Source organism: Tenrec ecaudatus, chromosome 4, assembly GCF_050624435.1.
Source record: "Tenrec ecaudatus isolate mTenEca1 chromosome 4, mTenEca1.hap1, whole genome shotgun sequence".
In the NCBI taxonomy this organism is placed as follows: domain Eukaryota; kingdom Metazoa; phylum Chordata; class Mammalia; order Afrosoricida; family Tenrecidae; genus Tenrec; species Tenrec ecaudatus.
This window is the reverse complement of record NC_134533.1, coordinates 203,311,613-203,331,114: the sequence shown is the minus strand read 5'-3', so window position 1 is coordinate 203,331,114 and position 19,502 is coordinate 203,311,613. Positions and strand designations below refer to the sequence as shown.

Here is a 19,502-nt window from a genome sequence, read left to right as displayed (position 1 = left end):
ATGCCCAGGTAGGGGGCAGACAGAGTGAGTCAGCTGTCTGCCATGGCTCCTAGCCCCGGCCTTGATGTAGGCTCACACTGGCCCTCCCCAGCCTTCAGACCACCAGGCCATGGGGCCCACATAGACCTGACATGGGTGTGCCCGTGACCACCTGGGGCCCCTCAGCCTCTGGCTAACACCTCAGGCTCAGCTGGGCAGGGTGGTAGTTACATAACTTCAAGTCAACCTGATCTGTGGAATGTAGAGGTGGAGTCTAGCCTGACGGTACCTCCTTATGGCTGTGACCTCCTCATGAAGAGGGTCCTGGGAGCCTCCCCTGTGGGCTTTCTCCGTCCAGTTGGCCTGCCACGTGGAGAAGAGCCCTGGGATTGATCTACCGCCACCGGATCCACAAGCCTTTGTACCCACCGGTCTGTGATCTCCCTGCATTCTGTCGTTGCCTGTGGCTACGTGAGCCTGAAGAGGGACTTCCAGTCTACTGGATGGGACTTAGACTGGAACTGGACTGAGCCAGCACGTTCTCTTGATACGTAATTACTTCTGGATTTCAAGCTCTTTCTTTCACATATATGGGCGTCACTGGATTTGTCTCCATGGTCCGTGGCCTCACACAGAGGGGATGGTGTAGCTGAGAGCCTGGGGGATACAAAGTTAACCAAAGTCCTGCTCGCTCCCCACTGGCTCCAACTCTTAGGAGACTGTGACATGTGACCCCAGGACTGTGCAACCAGGACCCCCAGACCCATCCCTTCAAGCTCCCACCAGGGTCTGTGCTCTGAGCCCAGGCCTACTGGGAGTGTGCAGGCCCATGTGGGGCAGAGGAGCCCGAGGTAGGCCTGGGGAGGGGGCCACTCAGGGCCGAGCCTCGCTCCACATTGCTCACGGCTGGGGCAGAAGCAGGATGAAAGCAGCCAGTTTGGGTCACTGTTTATTGGTCTCTCCTGGCCATAGCACCCAGGATGTCCCCAGCGCTCCCCCAGGCCTCAGTGTAAGAGCCTTCCGTTCCAGGTCTGCTCTCTGCTGCTCCAGGAAGGGCAAGCCCTGCCTGGCTCTCCTGAGCCTGGCCCTCCAGGCGGGCAGCCCATGGAAGCAATGGGAGCGCCTGAATTCCAGAAAGTGCCATCTGGGCAACATTCCAGAAAGCAGGATCAGCCAGGCACTGGGGCAAGCTGGAGCCTGGGCGAGGTGTCCACAGTGCAGCCGCGCTGGGGTCCAGACCTCCGGATGTGCAGGAACCGGGGCCTTGTGGGGGGGGAAAGAGTTGCAGGTCTGCTGCATGCTTCTTGCACAGCCTGAGCCAACCTTGTGACTGGCCTGGGGGCTGTGGGGAGTGGGGAGAGGCTCACCTCCCACAGAAGTCCCTGCGCACAGCCACAAGATGGAGGCCCAGCCCGGGCCGGCTCTGCAGCCAGCTGCCCACCAGCCCTGGGTGCCTCGGGTCCACTTCCAGGAAGAGGCTTCTACATGGGAGACATTCAGAGTTGGCTGCAGGGTCTGAGGCTGCCTGGCTGGGTGCAGCAGGGCCAGGTGCCTGCCCCAATGTGCCCAGGACACCCTGGGAGAGGGGCCTACTGGCACAGACCCAGGACACCCACACATCCATACCCAGAGTCCTTCAGGAGCAGGGGCGCCAGGGCCAGGATGTGGACAATGACGTCCATGCCCTCCTTCCCGCCATCTAGGGCTGCTGGGTCTTCATAGCTGAAGGGAAGAGAGTAGGGGGTGAGTGCTGGGGGAGGCGGGGGCCTATGGACTCACTAAGGGCTAAGATGCAAGTCTGAGGACCCAGAGGAGGGGGCCTCTTTCGGGTGACCCCCTGTGCTTGGTGAATCCTGTTACGGCCAGCCCTGGGGCAGGGCACCGGCACCCCTACCCCCCAACCCCAGGTGCTGAGGAGGCCCTCTGGGAGGGGCCCATGCTGGAAGCAGGACTCAGGTCAGAGCCTGGAGCAGGCTGTTAGGGCCTGCCTTCTGCTCAACCTATGAGCCTGGGTCAGGGCTGCCCTCTCCACACAGAGCAGCCTCCTGTGCAGTGAGGCTGTGTCTATATGTGTATCTGTGTGTGCATGTGTCTGTATGTCCGGGCTCGAGACAGTACTATCAAGCACCGACCAGGCCCCACACAGCACCCACGGAGGTGCAGGGGTCCAGCGGCTCCCTGGTAGTCTGAGGTAAGCAGGCATCAGCTGACCCAGGCAGTCCTTGGGCTTTGGGATATAACCTTTCCCACCCCCACAGCACCTGCAGATCTCAGGAGCCAGCTGCCCCATGTCCTGGTGGGAGAGGTAGGGCGGGTTGCTGACCAGCAGGTCCACGGGACCCCAGGGCAGGAGGGGTGCCCAGTTCCTCTCTGTGGTCAGAGGAGATGACACGAGTCAGGGGCTGGCCCACTGCAGGCAAGAGGCTGAGGTCCCACCTGCACTATGCACTGTGTCCTGGGAGCCTCACCCCTGTAAGCGGAGCATGCAGATGAGTGCCCAGACCCTCCAGCTGGAAGCACCCATGACCTGCCAGGATGGCTCTTCATCTGGAATGTCCCAGGACCCTCCCCACCCCACCATGCCAACACAATGTGTGCAAGGGCACCTAAGGTCACATCGCAGAGGACGATCTGAATCCGGTGCTGCAGCTGGAGCCTGGAGAGGGAGAGGTGGCATGAGCAGAGGGACAGGTCTTCCTCTTGGCTGTAAGGCCAGAGTGAGAAGGACCCCGCTGGGACCACCCAGTTAGAGTCCTGCTACCCCCACCCCCCAACTCTCACTACCCAGTCCAGCAGTCGGGACTAGACATCCACAGGTTTGTTTCTGAGGCGCTTAGATTAGGCCCAGAGTCTCACCCCAACCCACCCCCTGGAGCCCAGGCCACAGCCCCCCTACCTCTGAGCATTCTCCTGGGCTAAGCAGACGGCAGCTTCCCCCTTGTCCATAGCAACAGCACGGCTCTGCCCCAGAACAAGGTTGGAATGACCGCGTGGACCAGGCAATGGAGCAGAGCCCTCTCCCAACCCCCGCCTCCCCCAGGAGGAGGGGAATGGGCCAGAGGGGTGACAGGGCTGTCCTGGGTCACTGCAGTCACAGCCTCCACAGAGTTGGCGCTGCATGCAGGGAGCTCACCTGTGGGAGTTGGCTCAGCAGGCTGAGTGCGATGGCTCCCGACCCACAGCCCACCTCCAGGATGAGGGGGCTGCCTTCAGCATTCCCTGCATGGGGCCTCCGGGCCTCCTCCTCCAGCACCCAGGTGACCAGCTCCTACAGGCCCGAGTAGTCGAGGTCAGAGCTGGTGGTGACCTGCCCTTGGAGGTCTTGGTGCAGATGCCCCAGCACAGTCAGTCGTGCGTGTGTATAGGGGCAAAGCCAGACTGAACAATGAACTCCATGGGCACTGCCTGGCCACCTCCTTGTCTGTTTCCTCATCTGTGAGACTGCACACAGTGGGGATAACCCACTTCATCAAGGGCAGGAAGCCTAAACAGAAGCACACCCACACAACACCCACAGGACCCACACAAAGCCCCAGCGTCATTCACCAAATCTAATTTCTACATCCTACTCCAGGGGGGCCACAGGGGTCTTAGGAGCTCATGAACAAGTGGCCACCTGAGGGGCAGCCACTGGTCCCTCCCGTCCGGCGAGGGCAGATGCTGGGGTTGAAGATGCGTGCACACAGTTCGTCCAACAGACTCCTGGGCTGTGCGAAGCTCAGCCTCCGGCCCCAGACCACACCTGGACGATGGGCAGCCACCACCAACTGCCCTGAGAGGGGCCAGCTGGAAGGTTCTGCAGAGAGCAAGCGGGAGGGAGGGATGTGGACGAAACTCACAATAAGCAACGGCGCAGGCTTCCTGGTCAGTTAGACACTGGTGGACTTCCTAGAGAGGTCACGGCCCTCAGTCTCTTTCAGGCCCGGAGCCACCTCACTCCAGATGCCCCAGTTCCCACCCACACAATAGGCAGGTGTACAGGGGTGGCAATGACAGGCGCAGCATTGGAAATGCAAAGGGCCAAGTTCAGAAGGGTCAGCACAGGAGGAGGCCTTGAAACCCTGGAGGCCTTGGACGCGCAGGGAGTGGGAGGCAAATGCATTGTGGGAAGGAAAGCAGTCCTGCTCTTGGATGTGGCAGTTCATGGACACCAGCTAAGCCCTGGCCACCTGGGAGGAGTCCTGGACGATGTCATGTCCCTCTGCAGCAGCGGGGAATTCCCAGAGCTGTCCCGATGGGGCCCAGGGGCTCAGGCTCAGCCTACAGGCGGCAGGCAGCCAGCTCAAGGTAGTCAGATATCACACTTGGGAGGGGAGGGTCCCAGGGCCAAACTGAAAACAAACTCGCTGCCTTCGAGTCAATGCCAACTCACTGGGCCCAAAGGGCCGGGTAGAACAGCCTTGTTAGTCCCCCAGACTATAAGCCCTGCCTCTCCCCAAGGTCAGAGGGACAGGGAATTCCCTGGATGAGGCGGGGGCATTGGCTCTGCCCACATGCCATGGCTGAAGGCTGTGGGCCCATGGCAAGGGGTAAGAGGCTCAGATGGGGAGGGTGGGGTGGGGAGCAGGGAGAGGGCAGATCAGAAACCCCACCCCAAGAGGCTTCTGGGGTCCCAGCTCCAGGCTGGACTGGATTAGGGTCCTGGGTTCAGGAACTGAGCATCTGAAGGGCTGGCCATACCCTCCAAGGAGCTCCCCTCCGTCTCCAACAGCTTCCTCCCAGGACTGAAGCCTGAGGCTTGTCCCACAGCCCAAGGCTGGCCTCAGAGGGGCCCTGGGCTGCTTCTCACCCACAGAGCCTCCGATTGCAGGGCCCCTCAATACCCTGACGTCACCAGCCAGACCCCAACAGATGTGCCAAGTCCCCCAATGCATCTCATCTTTTGGGGATCCTTCAACCCCCAGGGTAACAGTCCACGTCCAGGGCAGCAGAGATGAGCCAGTGGCTTGGGCTACACTGCTGGAGACGCTGGGAGCACTAAGTAGGACCAACAGCCAGGCTGCAGGCGAGAGCCTGTGGTCTCCGTGGTGAGGTCACATGCAGGGGCAGCAGGGGCCATGGTTGTCAGGGCTGTGAGTGTCTCTTGGTTTCCCAGCCACAGGCGGCCCTGGCTGGAGGAAGACCCTTCAGCAGCCACACTGGCTAGCCACCTCACCTGACCTCACGCCAGCCCTAGTATGAACAGCCAGCCCAGGCGGGCGTGGGGACCAGATGGGACTTCAGCCCACCCCTGGTGCCCTGCCTCTCCCTGACCCACCAGACCACAAGAGGCTCATGCTGGCTGTGGGTCCAGAGGGACAGGGGTGGAGCCTACCCCCAGGAAGACCAGAAACTCTGCTCTCCCATTAAGGGGCCTCCCACAGGCCTGAGACACTTTGTCCAGGTGAGCCTGGGCAGACTCGGACACTGCAGGTGGGGGAGGGAGCAGACAGCAGTGGGCTCTGACTGAGTCACTGTCTCCTCCAGAGTATGGTCCAAGAGAGCTCACAACAAAGAGTAAGAGAGAGACCACGTGCTAACGTTGACCTTGGTGGGGTGGCACGACCCTCCTTGATGTGGCTAAGCTAGTGAACTATGTGGCACATGAATTACACACCAGGAACACTATGCCCCAAAGGCTTAGTGGGCCCCGAGGGCTGCAGTGCCACTGTCCTTCGGAAGGTGGCCCTGTGAGCAGCCCAGGAAGGCTGCCCGCCTGCAAACCACAAGCAGCAGGCGTGCAGCTCACTCTCCAGGCTGGGTGAGGTGCACTGAACCCCCGTGCACTCACTGCCACCCAGGGACTGGGCCATCTTCCCCACGGGGAGCCCCCACCGCCCAGCCCTCTGGCCACCTGCAGCTTTGCACCTCAGAAACTCGATCCTTCCCCAGCACCCCCGACCACTGCCCCCACCCCCACCCCAGGCCACGTCCGCTTGAGTTCTTGGTAAGGCAGCCCTCAATGTGGCTTCACACGGGTGCAAACCTGGCAACTTCTCAGAAACATCTGTTCAGTGAGGCGGGGTCCTGGCCTCCCAACCACAGCCCTGTCCCCTCTGCGGGGCTCTCAGCCCAACCAGACACACCCAGGAAGGGGGTGGTGGCAAGCATCTGGGAGTTGGAACCCACACCCAACACACAGAACCCCAGGATGTGTGGCTGGTGCCTGGTCAGCTGCATGGGGACTGGGAGGTCACCACAGTGGCCACCCTCCCGTGCCCTGACCCTGGGCTGCCTCGGGGGAGCAGGACCTCCTACCAGAGGTCACACAGACTGAAGAGAGACAGGGTGGCCTACCACAAACCTTCAAGTGGTCACATCCTGCTCTGGACTCCATCCCAGGTGGGACAGCCCAGGGGAGGGGTGAGGCGTGAGGCCCCCTAAGGACCCCGGGGCTGCACCTGTTGCCCTACCTGGCCTCTGCAAGGCCCCAGGCCCCAACGTCACATAGGGTTGAAGAGGGCAAAGGATCTCCTGGCTGTATATGGAGGCTGGAGGAAGGAGGGCCTCAGAGACCCTGGCCAGACACATGGATGGGCCTGACCTTCCCTAGGAGTGAGTGAGTAAGTGAGTGAGTGAGTGAGTGAGTGAGTATGTGTGTGTGTGTACTTCATGCCTTTTCAGAAACACCCACCTCCCAGCATGGCCCGTCACCCTCTACCCCAGACAGGGGCTGCTCTCAGCACACCTGCTCCCTCACCACCCCCCCCACTTGAATTGCTCTTTCTTGCTCCCAGCTCTGTCATCTCCAAGGTTGGGGGGCCTTAGGCGAGCCACAGAAAGCACCCCTCCAGGATCAGAGGTCCTGTCCAAGGGCAGCACACAGGGCCATATACTCCCTGTCCTAATAGTTTGGGGACAAACACAGGTGATGGCCTGAGCAGAGAGTGGATCTATGAGTAAACTGGGTTACAGAATCTCTGATCTAAAGGCCCGGAGAGGGTAGTGGCCTGACCAGGTCACACAGTGCAGAATGGACCTCCCTAAGTCCATCTCGTGCCCTCTCCAGGTCACCTACACGACCCCAGACGGGTGAAGAGTGCAGTTTCCCTGAATGCAGGGTGGGCCTGGGGGCCTCTTGGGCCCTGTCGTGGGCTGGACAGGAGTGGGCAGGCAGGACAGTCTACTCCACGGGCAGAGGAGAACCTGCAGGGACGGGCTCTGCCCTGAACCCAGCCATCGTGGAGCGCCGGCGCCCCCTAGAGGACATCGAGGGAAAGCCCGGTGCCCAAGTGACCACACTCCTGGGCAACCTGCCCTCACCTCTGTCTCTGGCCGAGGGATGAACACTGGGGGCGCCATCTTCAGAGTGAGGTCCCGGAAGTCCCACTCCCCGAGGATGTACTGCACTGGCATCCTGCAGGGGTGGTGGGAAGAGCCGGACCGCCGGGTGGGCGTCAGGGACAGAGCCAGAGCTGGTGCAGTCGAGCTTGGCCAATGTGTTTCTGGAGGCCTGTCCCCATCCCTGCTTCTCGTGAACTTCTCTGACTCTCTTCTTGCCATTCCCTCACCCCAACACCTGCCCAGTCTTTGGACGGGCTCCTCCTCCCTGAGCACGGGTTTGATGGGGTGAGGGGGACCCCAACCCCTTGGGTACTCACCTCTGCAGCCTCTGACTACTCAGCTCCTGGATGCGCCCAAGCTGCGGAGGGCTCAGAGGCTGGCTCCGAAGTGCTGGTCTCAGGTTCTGGAACTGACCCCACAAGGAGTTGAGCAGTCAGTTCCAGGAGGCAAAGGAGTCTGGCTGCTTCCTCCCCTCTGAGTCCCAACTCTGTCAGAAAAGCCTGGCTCTCATCCCCCGGGCCTTCCCTGTCCCCACCCTGGCCATGCCATTGCACTTAACTGTTTTAGCCCCAAGGACGTGCGCTATGATGTACTCGCTGGACTGCCGGGCCTCCGGGATGCCTCTCTCTTCAAAAACTGCTGTCCAGTGGCCCACCAGCTCTGCTGCACTCAACAGCCCAGTCAAAGGCGAATGGGGTGGCCAGGAGCTGAAGGTCCGGGTGCCCCCTGCCCTTCCTAAGCCACACAGGAGGACCCCCAGCATCCGGCCCCCAAGCTTCATGTCTTCAAGAATGGATCTCCTGACAGTTCCCAGGTCCCCAGGCCTTGCTTGTGTTGCCAGCTACTAAGGTTGTTGGAAGGTTGTCACTAGGCCCATACGTGTGCTGATCAGATCACAGGCCCCAGCTTCCCCAAGTGGCTCTGGTCCTCAGATATGACTGCCAACCTGGGGAGCAGGGGTGAAGACAACACAGTCACTGAGCTTGGAGGGCCAGACTTGCTTTCCAGCCACTGACTGAAAGGGGCCGCAGACTTCCCCTCTTTCAGACCTCCACCACCTATTAGGTCCTTCTATTTGGGACTAATTAAGTATGCTCTCTTGATGTCTTGAGTTAAAATGGGATGAACCCCCTAGCTCAGTTCCTGCTAATCTGTGGGGCTGGTGGTGGGTCAGGGCATAGGCTTTGTGGTCCCATGGTCTGTGTTAGCCCATGCCTGGGTGACCTTGAACAAATCATTGTCCCTGAGTTTTTGTTTCATGGTAAAACAGTGAGAATGACACCATCCTGGTGGAGATCCAATGAATGAGAAGGGTCCGCCAGCGGGGAGCTCAGCACGCAGAAAGGAGGCAACTTCATGCGCTCCTAACTAATACGACAATAGGGGAGCCTTTGCTTGGGGGGAGGGTTGCTTCCAACGGTTCGCACCTAACCCACAATCCCAAATTGCCGACCCCAAATTTCGCCATTTCCATTCGGTTTATAACGCCACACACAAGCTTGACTAAATATGTGGATTAACATCGGCAGCCTCAAAAAAAAAAAAAATCGGCAGTTTCCTTCCCTTCCGACTAGACCGCGATCTAAACACGCCTGTATTGAGCGCCTGCTGAGCGTCAGGTCTTCAGAGACAAGTATCCACTCCAGAGACTCAGGGTGGAAACCAACTGGGAACTGTTCATCCAGCTAGGTAGGAGCTGTCCCAGCGGGGCACGAGCGCCGGTCTGAGAGACTCCAGGGGGCAGCTCCGTCCCCACGAGACGACCGAGGCTGGAAGTCAAGGGCACTCCCTCGCAAGCTCCTGCATCCTTAGGGACCCCAGCGAGGTGGCGTCCCATTGCGGACTGCTTCTCCCTCTGTACTACGCAACAGGAGCCAAATCCGGCTGCAGGGCACAGTAGATCGGGCGCCCCCAATCGGACCCCCACCTCCAGTTCGTACCTGCCCGAGGAGCTACCCCGTGCACCCTGTGGCCCGCCGGCCGACCCGCCGGCCTGCAGGGAGCAGCGGTCCACATGCGGGTCCCGCCCCGAGCTCCTCGGACGCGCAGCTTCCGGGGCCGGCGCAGCGGATGAAAGGGCCCGGGCGGACCCCACGGCCCCGGCTCCAGAGTTCCTAAGGCCGGTGGGTTCCGCCCGGGAGCTTCCACAGCGGGCTGCCCGGGAGCGAGGCCATCAACGCCAGGCCCACCACGCCCGCAAGTCCACGGGTGGGAAGGGGCGTGGAGGTGCGTAGAGCTGCCTCCTGGAGCCCGGGCGGGTAAGACTTGGCGAAGGTCACGGCCGGAATAAGGCTCCAACGCACTAGGATAGCTCGGAGCTGCCGCTTAGAGGCGGGGCAGGAAGTGCACTGAACCCAAAGGCGAACAGCTAACCGGAGCGTGTCGGTAAAGGGGGCGGGGTCAGATGAGCCAGGGGCGGGGCCCGGGAGGGGCCCAGTGAGGTGGTGAGGAATCCAACGTCTAGTGGCCCGAGCGCATCAGAGAAATGTGGAGAGTGGATCCCAGAGCTTCTCCAGTTCCTCTCGCTTTAAAAGCGGAGAATGACCCGGGGTCAGACCGGTTAAGGTTTGGAGCCAGGGTGCTCGAACCCTACTAGTGGAAACAAGGGTTCGAATTCGACTCTGAGCCTATTAGCGAGCGACTTTGTCCAGGTGCTCTGGTCTGGGGGCGGGGGAGGGGGGCGGAGTTCATTCTTTATCATCCAGTCGATCCCGAGTCAGCGACCTTGAAGGGCAGAAGAGAACGGCTCTGGGTTTTCTCAAGCTGCAGTACCTTTACTGGAGCAGAAAGACTCGCCTTTTTCCCGCAGAGTGGCTGGTGGATTCGAACTGTCGATCTTGCAGTTAGCAGCGCAGCGCGCAGCCCTTTTCGCTGAGCCCTGGTTTCTTGAAGTATAAACTTAAAAGACACGGCAATGCCCTGCAAAACGTGGACGGCCATTCCCCCTCACTGAAACCTGCTGAGAAGGGGACCCTTATGAAGCACGCAAACGCCCCCCGGGGTGGGGTAGTCCCAACAGCCGGAGCCACTGGCATCTGCGTCTGTCACAAGTTGCCCCAGTGATGTACACAAATCCTTTTTAACAACGCGAGGGTTACAAGGTGCCTGGGGGGTGGGGGCGGGCCCTCTCTTTAGACTGTCTCCCCGAGAGCGGAGAATGAACGCGGCTGTGAGGGGCGTATGCTGATCGTTCGGAGTCTCCGTCCCGATCATAATAGCACACCACACCACCCTCCGAAATCCCGTCAGCCTAGCCTCGCGGGACGGCAGGTCCAGGGAGAGGAAGCAGCTGGCCCAAAGTCGGGAGTTCGGAGGTGCACCTCAAAGCAGGTTCTGCCTCCCGCCGAGCCCCCTCCGTGCGCCCACGTTTGGGGACACGAGTCTGTTCCCATGACGGGGGCCCGGGCCTGCCTACGGGCCCCAGCCCAGTTCTGGCTCGAAAAGCCTAGCCGCCCACCCTCCCTGCCCAGCTTCGTGCGGACCTGGAGCACTAGGGGGGATGCGCTAGGGTCGTGATCCCGTGTCCGGCTCCCTCCGGGGGGCGGAGCCATATCCAAGTGACAGGCGAGCAGGCCAATGGTGTGCAGTATCGAGGCCTGGCAGCCAATCCGGGAATAGGGGCGCCACGGGCCGGGAGGCGGGGCGGCGCGGGCTGGAGTGCCTGGACCCCCGGAGCTGCTCTTCGGCCCCACCCCACCCCGTCGATCCCAGCCCTGCCAACCCCGGCTCCGCGGGCGCCGGGAGCCGGGCGCTGTGGCGAACCTTGCTTGTGACTCGGAGCGTGCAAAGAGAGAGGACCTCGGGTCGGACTTGCCACCCCTACTACCCCCCAGGCCTGGGGGTCCCCAACCCCACTCACTCTAGTTTCCCTCCCGCCCCCACCCAGCCTCTCCGACTGAGCTCTGCGCCCCGGATTAAGTAAGTGCTGAGGTCACCGCTTCTGTGCGAGGATGCAGGAACCCGAGTAGCGGAGGTGGGGATGGGGACTGGGGCAGGGAGGACTGGAGCGCCTGGCGGGGAGAGCCGCACTCGGCTCCTGTGGGGGTCGCAGCACCCCACCCTTTTACCGCAGACACCCTCCCTGGCCTTTGGCAGTGGTGAGCAGGGCCCTGTCCCCTTTGGAAGGAGGAGTGAACCGACCCAGAGCGAGAGTGTGGCTTCCAGCCCAAGGTCATGGCTGGAGCCAGTAGCAGAGAGAAGTTGGGGTCTATGCAAGGCAGAGGGTGGAGAGGGCCGAGATCAGCCCCCATGCCCTTGTCCTCGGCCAGACTTGCCCCTCCCTAAGAGGCCATCTTCTGTGTGCGCGCTACACACACACACAGACACACACACGCACCTGCTTGGCCAGGCATTCTGCACCTAGCCTGGATGGTGGACCCACTCATAGAAGTCTGTGGGCAGCCTTCAGCATCCTCTCCCTCCCTGATTTCCTGGAGTCCCAGCCCACTGGCCTGACCCAGGGCTCCCTGGCTGGGAGGTCTAAACCACCCCCTGGCCTGGGCCCATCACATCCTCTGCTCCCAGGGGAGGAGGGGTACTTCAAAGGGGCTATGTCCAAGACATAGACTCACCTTTCTCCTTGGGTCCCTGACCACCCCTGGCCCCACTATGGGGAGTCCACTGTCCCCAAGAAACTGCTGAGGTACAAACTCTCCTCAGCCTCCAGGCTGAGCGGCCACGCCCCCCTCCCCACACCCTTCCACCCTCCTCCCAGCAGACCTGGGACACCACTGGGAGAGTTTGCCCAGGGTCCCTGCCACTTGGCCTTCTCTGGCCACGTTGGCTCAGGGAGCGTAGTGAACATTTGCTGTGTGTGGAGGGAGGGGGCTGGGCTGAACTAAGTTTTTTTTTTCTTTTCTCTTCTTTTTGACATTTCTGTAACCTTACGGCCCAGTAAAGGCATCGTTCTTCATATCCTAACTTTAACATCTGAAAAACTGACACTCAGGGAGGTTACAGGGGCTTCCCTCGCCCTACCGGCCAAGTGGCTAGGCTGGGGTTCAAAGCTGAATCCGTCCACCTGGACCCAGTGGGTTCCTATTGGAAAGGGCATAGCTGTGGTTTTGGGATTTTTTTCTCTCCAAGCATGATGGTGAGGGGGTACAGGAAGGGGAGAGTGCAGGGGGGGGCACTTTTATTTTGCAAATCTTCACTGCCTTGCCCCTCCCCTGTCTGACCACTAGGTAGGATCGCTTTACCCACAATAGGTGTGTATAACTTTGTGATCTTGAATCCATTCAGAGCCTGAGGTGTTGGGGGTTTTTCCATTGCGTGAGGTGGGGGGGTGCCGAGGTTCTATTCCTGGCCCATGCACCTCATGCAGAGCACAATCACCCATCTGGCAGGGGGCCTTATGTGCCCTTGTGATTCTGGGCAGATCTCAGGGGCACTTCCAGACTCAGGCAGACTAGGAAGAAAGGTCTGGTGATCCACCCTGAAAATCGGCCAGTAAAATCTCCATGCACCACAGCAAGCTGATCTGCTGCCCACGACAGGGACGGCAGCTAACCAGGCGGTGTTTCCGTCTGCTGTGCACGGGGTCTGTGAGTCAGAGGCTGACTCAGCCGCTAACAGCAGCGGCTAACCCACACAGGAACCTGAGCTAGAGAAAGTATGTGGCCCGTGGCCCCTGGACCGGTCTGTGTCCTCAAACATCCTCTCCTCCCATGTCTTTGGACACCCACGGGACATCATCTCACTGCCAGGACACCGCCCTAAGCCTCACATTTCCTTTCACTCCTTTCCAGCACCCAGGGAGACAGTGCTCTTTACCCAAAGGCAGCAGGAACACCCCTGATGTCAAGAGCGTGTGGGCAGGCTGCCTGAGCACAGCCTCTCTGTGTCACCATGAATCCAAGGACCCCTTCCACTCCAGGCTGGTTGAGCCGCCCACCCACCTCCTCCGAGCCGGACCTGGAGTCTGCCACAGATGGACCCACAGCTGATACCACCACTCCCATGAGCTCAGAGGCCACCAGCTTCAACGGCACCAGGCTCCCTGACGTGGTCGGAGGCACGGCTGGCGTGGGCCCGCTGCTGCTGTCCGTTGGGATCATCACAGTGATTGGCCTGGCCATGGCCACGGTGAGAGCTGGGGCCGACGGGGGCCATGTGCCCCTGCTCGGTGGGGGAAGGGGCAGTCAGCAAGTGCATGCAGAGACCTCATCGGTGGGCAGCTGTCTGCTAATAATAGTGTAGTGTGTCTCCCTCCCCCGGGCTCAGAGAGGCTGCCTCCGCTCGGAAGACCGAGAGACGGGGTGTGCGGTGTTTGTAGCTAGAATGGTGGAGGCCACACAGGGAAGAGGGCGTTTCAAGTAAAGGGCCCTAGGGGGTCAATGAGAGGCAGGCAGGAGGTCCTGAGCGAAGGCAAGCGTCCCCAAGGGAAGCCTGGGTCAAGAAAGGGGGCGAGGGGCTGCTGAAGAGGTCATGGTAGAGCTGAGGCATCCAGGAGGAGACCCATCTATCACAGACATCCACCAGGACCAGGGTGAACTGAAGTGGGGGCTGCAGGCACACCCCTCACACACACCCCCGACCGGGGCTGAAACCAGGGCGGGTGGTATGCGTGCCCAAGAGGGCTCCTGTTGACTTGGCCACGCTAGCGTTCCACCCGCGGCCCCCAGACTCTGATCCCTGGCCACCGCAGGCTCAGAATGTGCTGCTCTGACAGACAGGACTGCGGAGGGACCATCTCCAGCCTGGGTGGAGTGGCCAGGTGGGCCCCACAGGCTCTGGCCGGACCACTGCCAGGGCTAACTTCACGCCTTCAGGTGGGGGCCAGGCTGCGGCATGTGAACATCACGGCCGGCGGCCTGAGCAGTCCTGGGGAGGGTTCTGGCTTCGTGCTGGGGTAAAGGAGACTAAGGCACCCCCACCAGGGGCACTCAGGGCCTGGACTCTGCCCTTGTGGGGAGACTGGAGGTAAAGGCAGTGCGGACAGCAACTCCAGTCACAGGGCACAGGACGAGGGTGTCTCCTGAGCGTGACCGCCTCTCCTCTCATGCCAGCCCTGCGCCCAGCCATGCTGTGCGGGAGCAGACCGGTGCCAGCTTGTGTGGCATGGGTGCTCGGTGCCCCTGAAGGAACAGGAGGAGAGCTTCCAGGAGGGGGTTGGGCTGAAGCTGCCCAGTGACCCGCAGGGTAGATTTGGAAAAGAAGGTGGCGGGGCACGGGGGGGCCATTGGGGCAGGGGAGAGAGCAGGCGGCAAAGGCATAGAGGTGGCACCGAAGGTCTGGCTCCTCCTGAAGGCCCCTTTGGCATGACAGGGTAAGTGGTGGGGGCAGGGATGAGGGCTGAAGTCCAGAAGCTCAGGAGGTATGGGCTGGACCTGCCACTGAGAACGGGCCAGGGCTGAGCAGCAGAGCCCAGCACCCCTGCTGAATTCCACCTGCAGGAGACGGGTTTCTGTAGGACCTGTAGAGGCGGTGGGGAAACCAAGAGCCTGGGGCTTCCCTGGGAGCTGGCAGTGGGAGGCATTCTGGGCCAGGGCCAAGCTGTGAGTGGGCTGCCAAGGGTGGGGGACAAACCCTGGGCAGGTGGTTTTCCCACAGGCAGAAGCAGGGGCTGGAAACCACCAGCTTGGGGAGGCACAGGTTGGTGCCCGGCATCCCCTCCTGAGGCTCCCTCCCGGCAGTGTTTCCTTTCTGGGTTTGCAGCCCTGGCCTGGAGCTGCCAAGGGCCTTCCTCCGGCTGCCTCGGCCAGTCTCTTCTTCCAGGATCAGCCTGGGCTAAGGGCCAGGGCCTCAAACATCCCTCCCATTTACTTAAGACCACCTGCCTCCCATGGGAACCCGGAGCACCTAGCCCTCCGAGCCACTGACCTGCCATGCCCGTCCCATTCTTCCGCCTGTGTGTGGCTTCAGTCCCTGGGACTGGGGAGGTTTGGGGGATCCTGGGGAGGGACGGTGGAGTCATCCCCTGCTCCATCAGCCAGTGGGGACATGGGGTCACAAGCACATACTGCATGTCTGGAGCCACAGGCAGATGGCAGAGGCAGGGCCCAGCAGCCCACAGGCCTGGCCTGACTGAGTGGCCTTCTGAAGGGAGGGGAAAGAGCAGAGGGGAAGGGAGGCTGGGTTCTTCCAGGGCACGCCTGGTCCTGCCTCCAAGTCCCAGGCACCAGCTTGGGCACTGTCGGCATCTCACCGGCACCAGAGGAGGGTGTGGCTATGAGACAGGATCACAGGGAAGAGACTCCCGGTCTCCAAGCATCGTTTCAGCTGCTGCCCATGGCCAGGGACTCCGGGGTCCTCCATGGCCTCCTTTCTTGGCTGTCTGACCCTGCTCCTTCTCTTGCAGGTTCTGTACATCAGGAAGAAGAAGAGGTAATGCCCCACGTGTCTCCCCAAACCCCAGTCCGTGGAACCTGCAGGGTGAAAGAGGGAAGCGCCCCCATCACCAACGGCTGCTTTCCCTGTTCCGGGCATCAGGCCTCTCCTGCCCCCTCAGGGGAGGTGACCATGTTCTCCCAGGGGGAATCGGGGTAACCCAGGGATCTCACACCCAGGGAAGGCTGGGGCAGCATGTAGGGCATCCAGGTATTCCTGGGATGGGGGTGGGGGCTGGTTGGCTTACACCCACCTCACAACCCGGCCACTCTTGCCTGTCCCTGCCCTGCCCCTGCCCCCCAAAACCTGTGAGTCCCAGCAAGCCCTGACCTCGAAGTCCCCGCAGACCCCTGGGGCAACAGCTCCAGGACTCCAGTTCCCAAGCCACCCATCTGAGTGGGAGAGCTGGTCCCTCGAAGCAAATCTCACTTCACTGGACCCCGGGGGGCAGCCTTAGGACCCTTGAGCTGGTGGTGCCGGGTGATGGCCGGTGGGCTGGCAGGGCCCCTAGGGTGGGGGGAGGGGAGGGCCTGCCCCCACAAAGCAGCCTCTGCCCCTCCCCCAGACTGGAGAAGCTGCACCACCAGCTCATGCCCATGTACAGCTTCGACCCCACGGAGGAGCAGGACGAGCTGGAGCAGGAGTTGCTGGAACATGCCCGGGCCGCCACGCAGGCCATGCAGGGCAAGGTGGGTGCCGGCCAGAGCCCTGTGCCACCTGCAACCCATCCCTGCATCTCCACCCCACCTGTCCCTCCCTCCCCTCCAGGGGGCTCCAGCACAGCTGTTGGGATTGTGGGCTTCATCGGGTTTGTTCTGAAGCCTGTCAAATGCTCTGGGAAGACCCCAGACTCATCTCACTCCGCCGGGCCGGGTTGGGTCCTGGACCCAGTGCCTCTGCCCATCCCCAGGTGATCACTGAGCCTCCCCTGGCAATGAAGATCCTTACCCTTGCCCTGGGGCCCAATGGGAGACCACCAGGGATGGAGACCCGGGTCTCATTACTCCCTGAGGGTCCCTGAGTCTCTTGGACAGTGGCACCTCAGAGAAAGTGGTGGGCTCTCAGTCCCAGGCAGACCCTGGGTCAAGGTCTGAGACCTTAGCTGCACTTGAAATCCTATGGAAGAGGGGTCAGGTGTGGTCATCCTGCTGGGGACAGTGGCCTGCGTGGCCCCTGAAATCCTTTAAGGGCCAGAGCTCCAATAGAAGGCCTGACTTCCCTCAAGCCCCCAGCCTCTTCACACCCCTTGGCCTTGACCCCCAAGAGTTTCCAGAGGGGTCTGTTCCCCCCTGCCTCCAGAGGCAAATTTGGAGGGCCAGACTCAACCTGTCTTTGCCCCGAGGTCTGGTCACCCTGGGAGACTCAGGAAACTGGCCCTGGACAGTCTAACAGATGCTCCTATGCTCCTTCCAGTGCCAGCCCCTGTGCCAGCTGGGGGTGCAGAGGGGAACCCCTCTGCTGGGAGAGGGCAGTGAACTCGCAATGGATCCTGCCCCGGGCCCACAGGGAAGCTGGCTGGGGAGACGGTGGGGACGGTGGGAAGGCTTGGCTGAGTGCGATCATATTTCATGGCTGGGCTTGCAGAGAGGCGCTGCCAGGCCGAAGGCGGGCTGACGCTGGGCACTGTCAGCAGCAGGAAGTGAGGGTGGAGGGCGGAGGGTGGAGGTAGCCCGGCCGAAGGGTGCTGTCCTTGGTCAAGGTCCCTGACGCCTCTCTGCCTGTCTCCCTGCAGACTACACTCCCCTCCCAGGGTCCTGTGCAGAGGCCCAGCCGACTGGTATTCTCTGACGTAGCCAATGCCATCCACGCGTGAGTGGCCTGAACGGGCCTGGAGCTCTGACGCCACTGCCTGCCACAGTGCCCACCGGGCTGCCCACGCCCCGGTCACCAAGATCCACTCGGAACGGACCTTGCTGCAGGGGCCAGAGAGGCAGGCCGGACCCCAGTGGCTCTGCACGCTCAGCTGCTGAGGCTCCAGGCTCTGAGAGGCGCCAGGCAGGCCTGGGCCTCTTGCCACTGACCGCTCCTGGCCCAAAGGCCCTGGCACCCAAGAGCTGCTGCTGTCTCTCTTCCTATCAGGGCTGTGCCTTTGAGGTTGCAGCCACAGGAGGGAAATGTGGGAACAGGACAGGGAGAGGCCTCAGTTTGGAATCTGGAACCTTTTCTGGGGGAGGGGCTGCCACTCAGGCCGCAGGGATGGGGCGGGTGGGCACCTATTTTCAGTCTCAACCGCAGGAGGGAACTCAAGTCACATGCCGGGTGGCGGGGATGCTGCTTACCTGGTCCGGCCCATCCCCATCAAAGGGTCTGAGAAGCATCCCAAAGGCCCCTCCCAGGCAGCCAGCTATTTGCTGGGCCTGAGCTAGGATGGGAGACAAGGGGAAAGGGGCGGGCGGGGGGACAATAGGTGTAGAGGGGTGTGGCCCTCCAGGCCTCCTAAAGATGGCATATGTGTGCCTGTCCCAGCCCAGGGGGCGGCCCGGGAACCCTCCACCTCAGGCCCACCCCATGGGGGGAGGAGCAGCTGGGCGGATCACCTGCCCCCTTCAGTGTCCAGGGTCAGACAAGGAGGAGGGAGGCAAAGGGGGGCCTCCACTACCCCCTGGGGCCCTTCCCGTGACCCTGAAAACCAGGCCCTCCTACCAACCTCTGTGAATGGGCTGCGTCCAGGGGGCCGGGAGATGCTGTGATCCCAGGCTGCAGGCGGCTGGGAAGTTCTCAGGGCCTGGGGGTCAGGCGTGGGGTTAGAAAGATGGGCTTTCTAATCCCATAAGCAGTTGCCTCCCGTCTCAGAAACCCACAGGGGCAGTGCTACCCTGTCCTGCAGGGTCGCCGTGCGTCAGCAACGAGGGAGGGGCTGAGTTTGGAGGGAAGGGGGGAGGGACAGGCCCTTAGAAAGCAGACACAAGAAGCCAGGGCTGGTTGGGGCTCCCCCGACGGCACCCCGACTATGACTATGGGCTGAGGAAAGAGCCTCAGCTTTGGGGGTGAGGGCTGAAGCAGGGCCATCCAGGCAGGACCTTGGTAGACCGTGGCCCTGGGGAGCTGGCCGCTTCTCTGCCTGGCTGGAGGGGACGTGGGGAGGCCCGTGCAGATCACCTGTGGGGCCATTCCGTGCACAGGAGGTGAGGTCCCAGGGGCTGAGTGGGGAAAGTTCTGGAGCCCGTGCCCCCTCAAGGCTCTGTAAATACGTCAGCCCGGAGTCTCCTGGGGCCTCGGCCATTGGGAATCGGGAGACACAGAAGCTGTTACTGAGCTAACAGCACCTCCTTTGAGCACATTAAAGATGCTGTTAAAATGTTTACACACAGAGAGCATGCGCGTGTGACACGAGCGTGCGGACACCCGGGAAAGAGGGTGGGGGTGTGTGGGGACCCGGGAAAGAGAGGAGTGTGTGTGAGGGGACCCCTGGGAGATGAGAGGGTGGGAGTGGGGATCCTCAGGAAGTTAGAGGATGGGTGTGTGTGGAGACCCCGGGAAATGAGAGGAATGGGGTATGTGGGGACCCCCGGGAAATGAAAGGGTGGGGGTGGGAAGCCTCAGAGGAGAGTTATGTGGTGCAGCAAGGAGGGGCCCTTCCGGTGGTGTCTTCCCTGGGTACAAGGTGGCACTGGGTCCTCCATCTGGGGTCCCAGTGCCTGATGCTGCCTGAGGAAGATAGGCCAAGTGGGCAGGGCCTTGTGAGACCATGGGAGGCAGGGGGATTGAGCCCCCGGGACTGGCGGGAGGTATTCCCCCTGCCTCTCACCCCACCCACTGACTGAGCCGCTAAAGAGCGTGCACCTGAGTGACCCTCTTTATGAGAAGAGGGTGGGGAGCAGCCACATTAGAGGCGTGTGTGGAACCCACCCACAAGGTTCTGACTGGTCTGGGGGCAAAGGACATGAGGGTGACTGACCATCTGGGGGTCCTCAGGGATGCCCCAGGCTCGG

At 61.6% G+C, this 19,502-nt stretch overlaps 2 protein-coding genes across 5 annotated transcripts; one reads left to right on the top strand and one right to left on the bottom strand.

Annotated features, from left to right (window-relative positions):
* Positions 1–923: 923 nt before the first annotated feature.
* Positions 924–9,569, bottom strand: HEMK1 (HemK methyltransferase 1, mitochondrial release factors N(5)-glutamine). Of its 4 annotated transcripts, XM_075547427.1 has the most exons (11): positions 9,183–9,567; positions 7,802–8,188; positions 7,560–7,651; positions 7,222–7,315; positions 3,113–3,247; positions 2,876–2,940; positions 2,586–2,635; positions 2,241–2,349; positions 1,606–1,701; positions 1,347–1,460; positions 924–1,242 (listed from the first exon to the last, which is right to left on the bottom strand). In XM_075547427.1, exons 2-11 carry the CDS (start codon positions 8,021–8,023, stop codon positions 1,149–1,151), a joined length of 1,071 nt encoding a protein of 356 aa, XP_075403542.1. In that variant the 5' UTR covers positions 8,024–8,188; positions 9,183–9,567; the 3' UTR covers positions 924–1,148. The 4 variants fall into 4 exon arrangements, with proteins under 4 accessions (XP_075403542.1, XP_075403546.1, XP_075403545.1 ...); XM_075547431.1 differs by lacking the exon at positions 7,802–8,188 and having other exon boundaries at positions 9,183–9,568; XM_075547430.1 differs by lacking the exons at positions 2,241–2,349; positions 2,876–2,940 and having other exon boundaries at positions 9,183–9,569.
* A 1,293-nt stretch (positions 9,570–10,862) lies between these two features.
* Positions 10,863–18,865, top strand: C4H3orf18 (chromosome 4 C3orf18 homolog). Its single transcript, XM_075547426.1, has 5 exons — positions 10,863–11,160; positions 12,990–13,326; positions 15,542–15,567; positions 16,136–16,259; positions 17,303–18,865. Exons 2-5 carry the CDS (start codon positions 13,090–13,092, stop codon positions 17,381–17,383), a joined length of 468 nt encoding a protein of 155 aa, XP_075403541.1. The 5' UTR covers positions 10,863–11,160; positions 12,990–13,089; the 3' UTR covers positions 17,384–18,865.
* Positions 18,866–19,502: the final 637 nt, after the last annotated feature.

What these genes read in the sequence shown, in the direction of transcription:
- HEMK1 (XM_075547427.1), bottom strand. Translation starts at nt 8,023, where the DNA reads ATGAAGCTTGGGGGCCGGATGCTGGGGGTCCTCCTGTGTGGCTTAGGA. An exon ending in GCCCAGGAGAATGCTCAGAG is followed by an intron (nt 2,636 to 2,875) that starts GTAGGGGGGCTG and finishes CTCCCTCTCCAG; the next exon opens with GCTCCAGCTGCAGCACCGGA. An exon ending in CTGCTCCTGAAGGACTCTGG is followed by an intron (nt 1,461 to 1,605) that starts GTATGGATGTGT and finishes TCTCCCATGTAG; the next exon opens with AAGCCTCTTCCTGGAAGTGG.
- C4H3orf18 (XM_075547426.1), top strand. Translation starts at nt 13,090, where the DNA reads ATGAATCCAAGGACCCCTTCCACTCCAGGCTGGTTGAGCCGCCCACCC. An exon ending in TACATCAGGAAGAAGAAGAG is followed by an intron (nt 15,568 to 16,135) that starts GTAATGCCCCAC and finishes CCCCTCCCCCAG; the next exon opens with ACTGGAGAAGCTGCACCACC. An exon ending in CGCAGGCCATGCAGGGCAAG is followed by an intron (nt 16,260 to 17,302) that starts GTGGGTGCCGGC and finishes GTCTCCCTGCAG; the next exon opens with ACTACACTCCCCTCCCAGGG.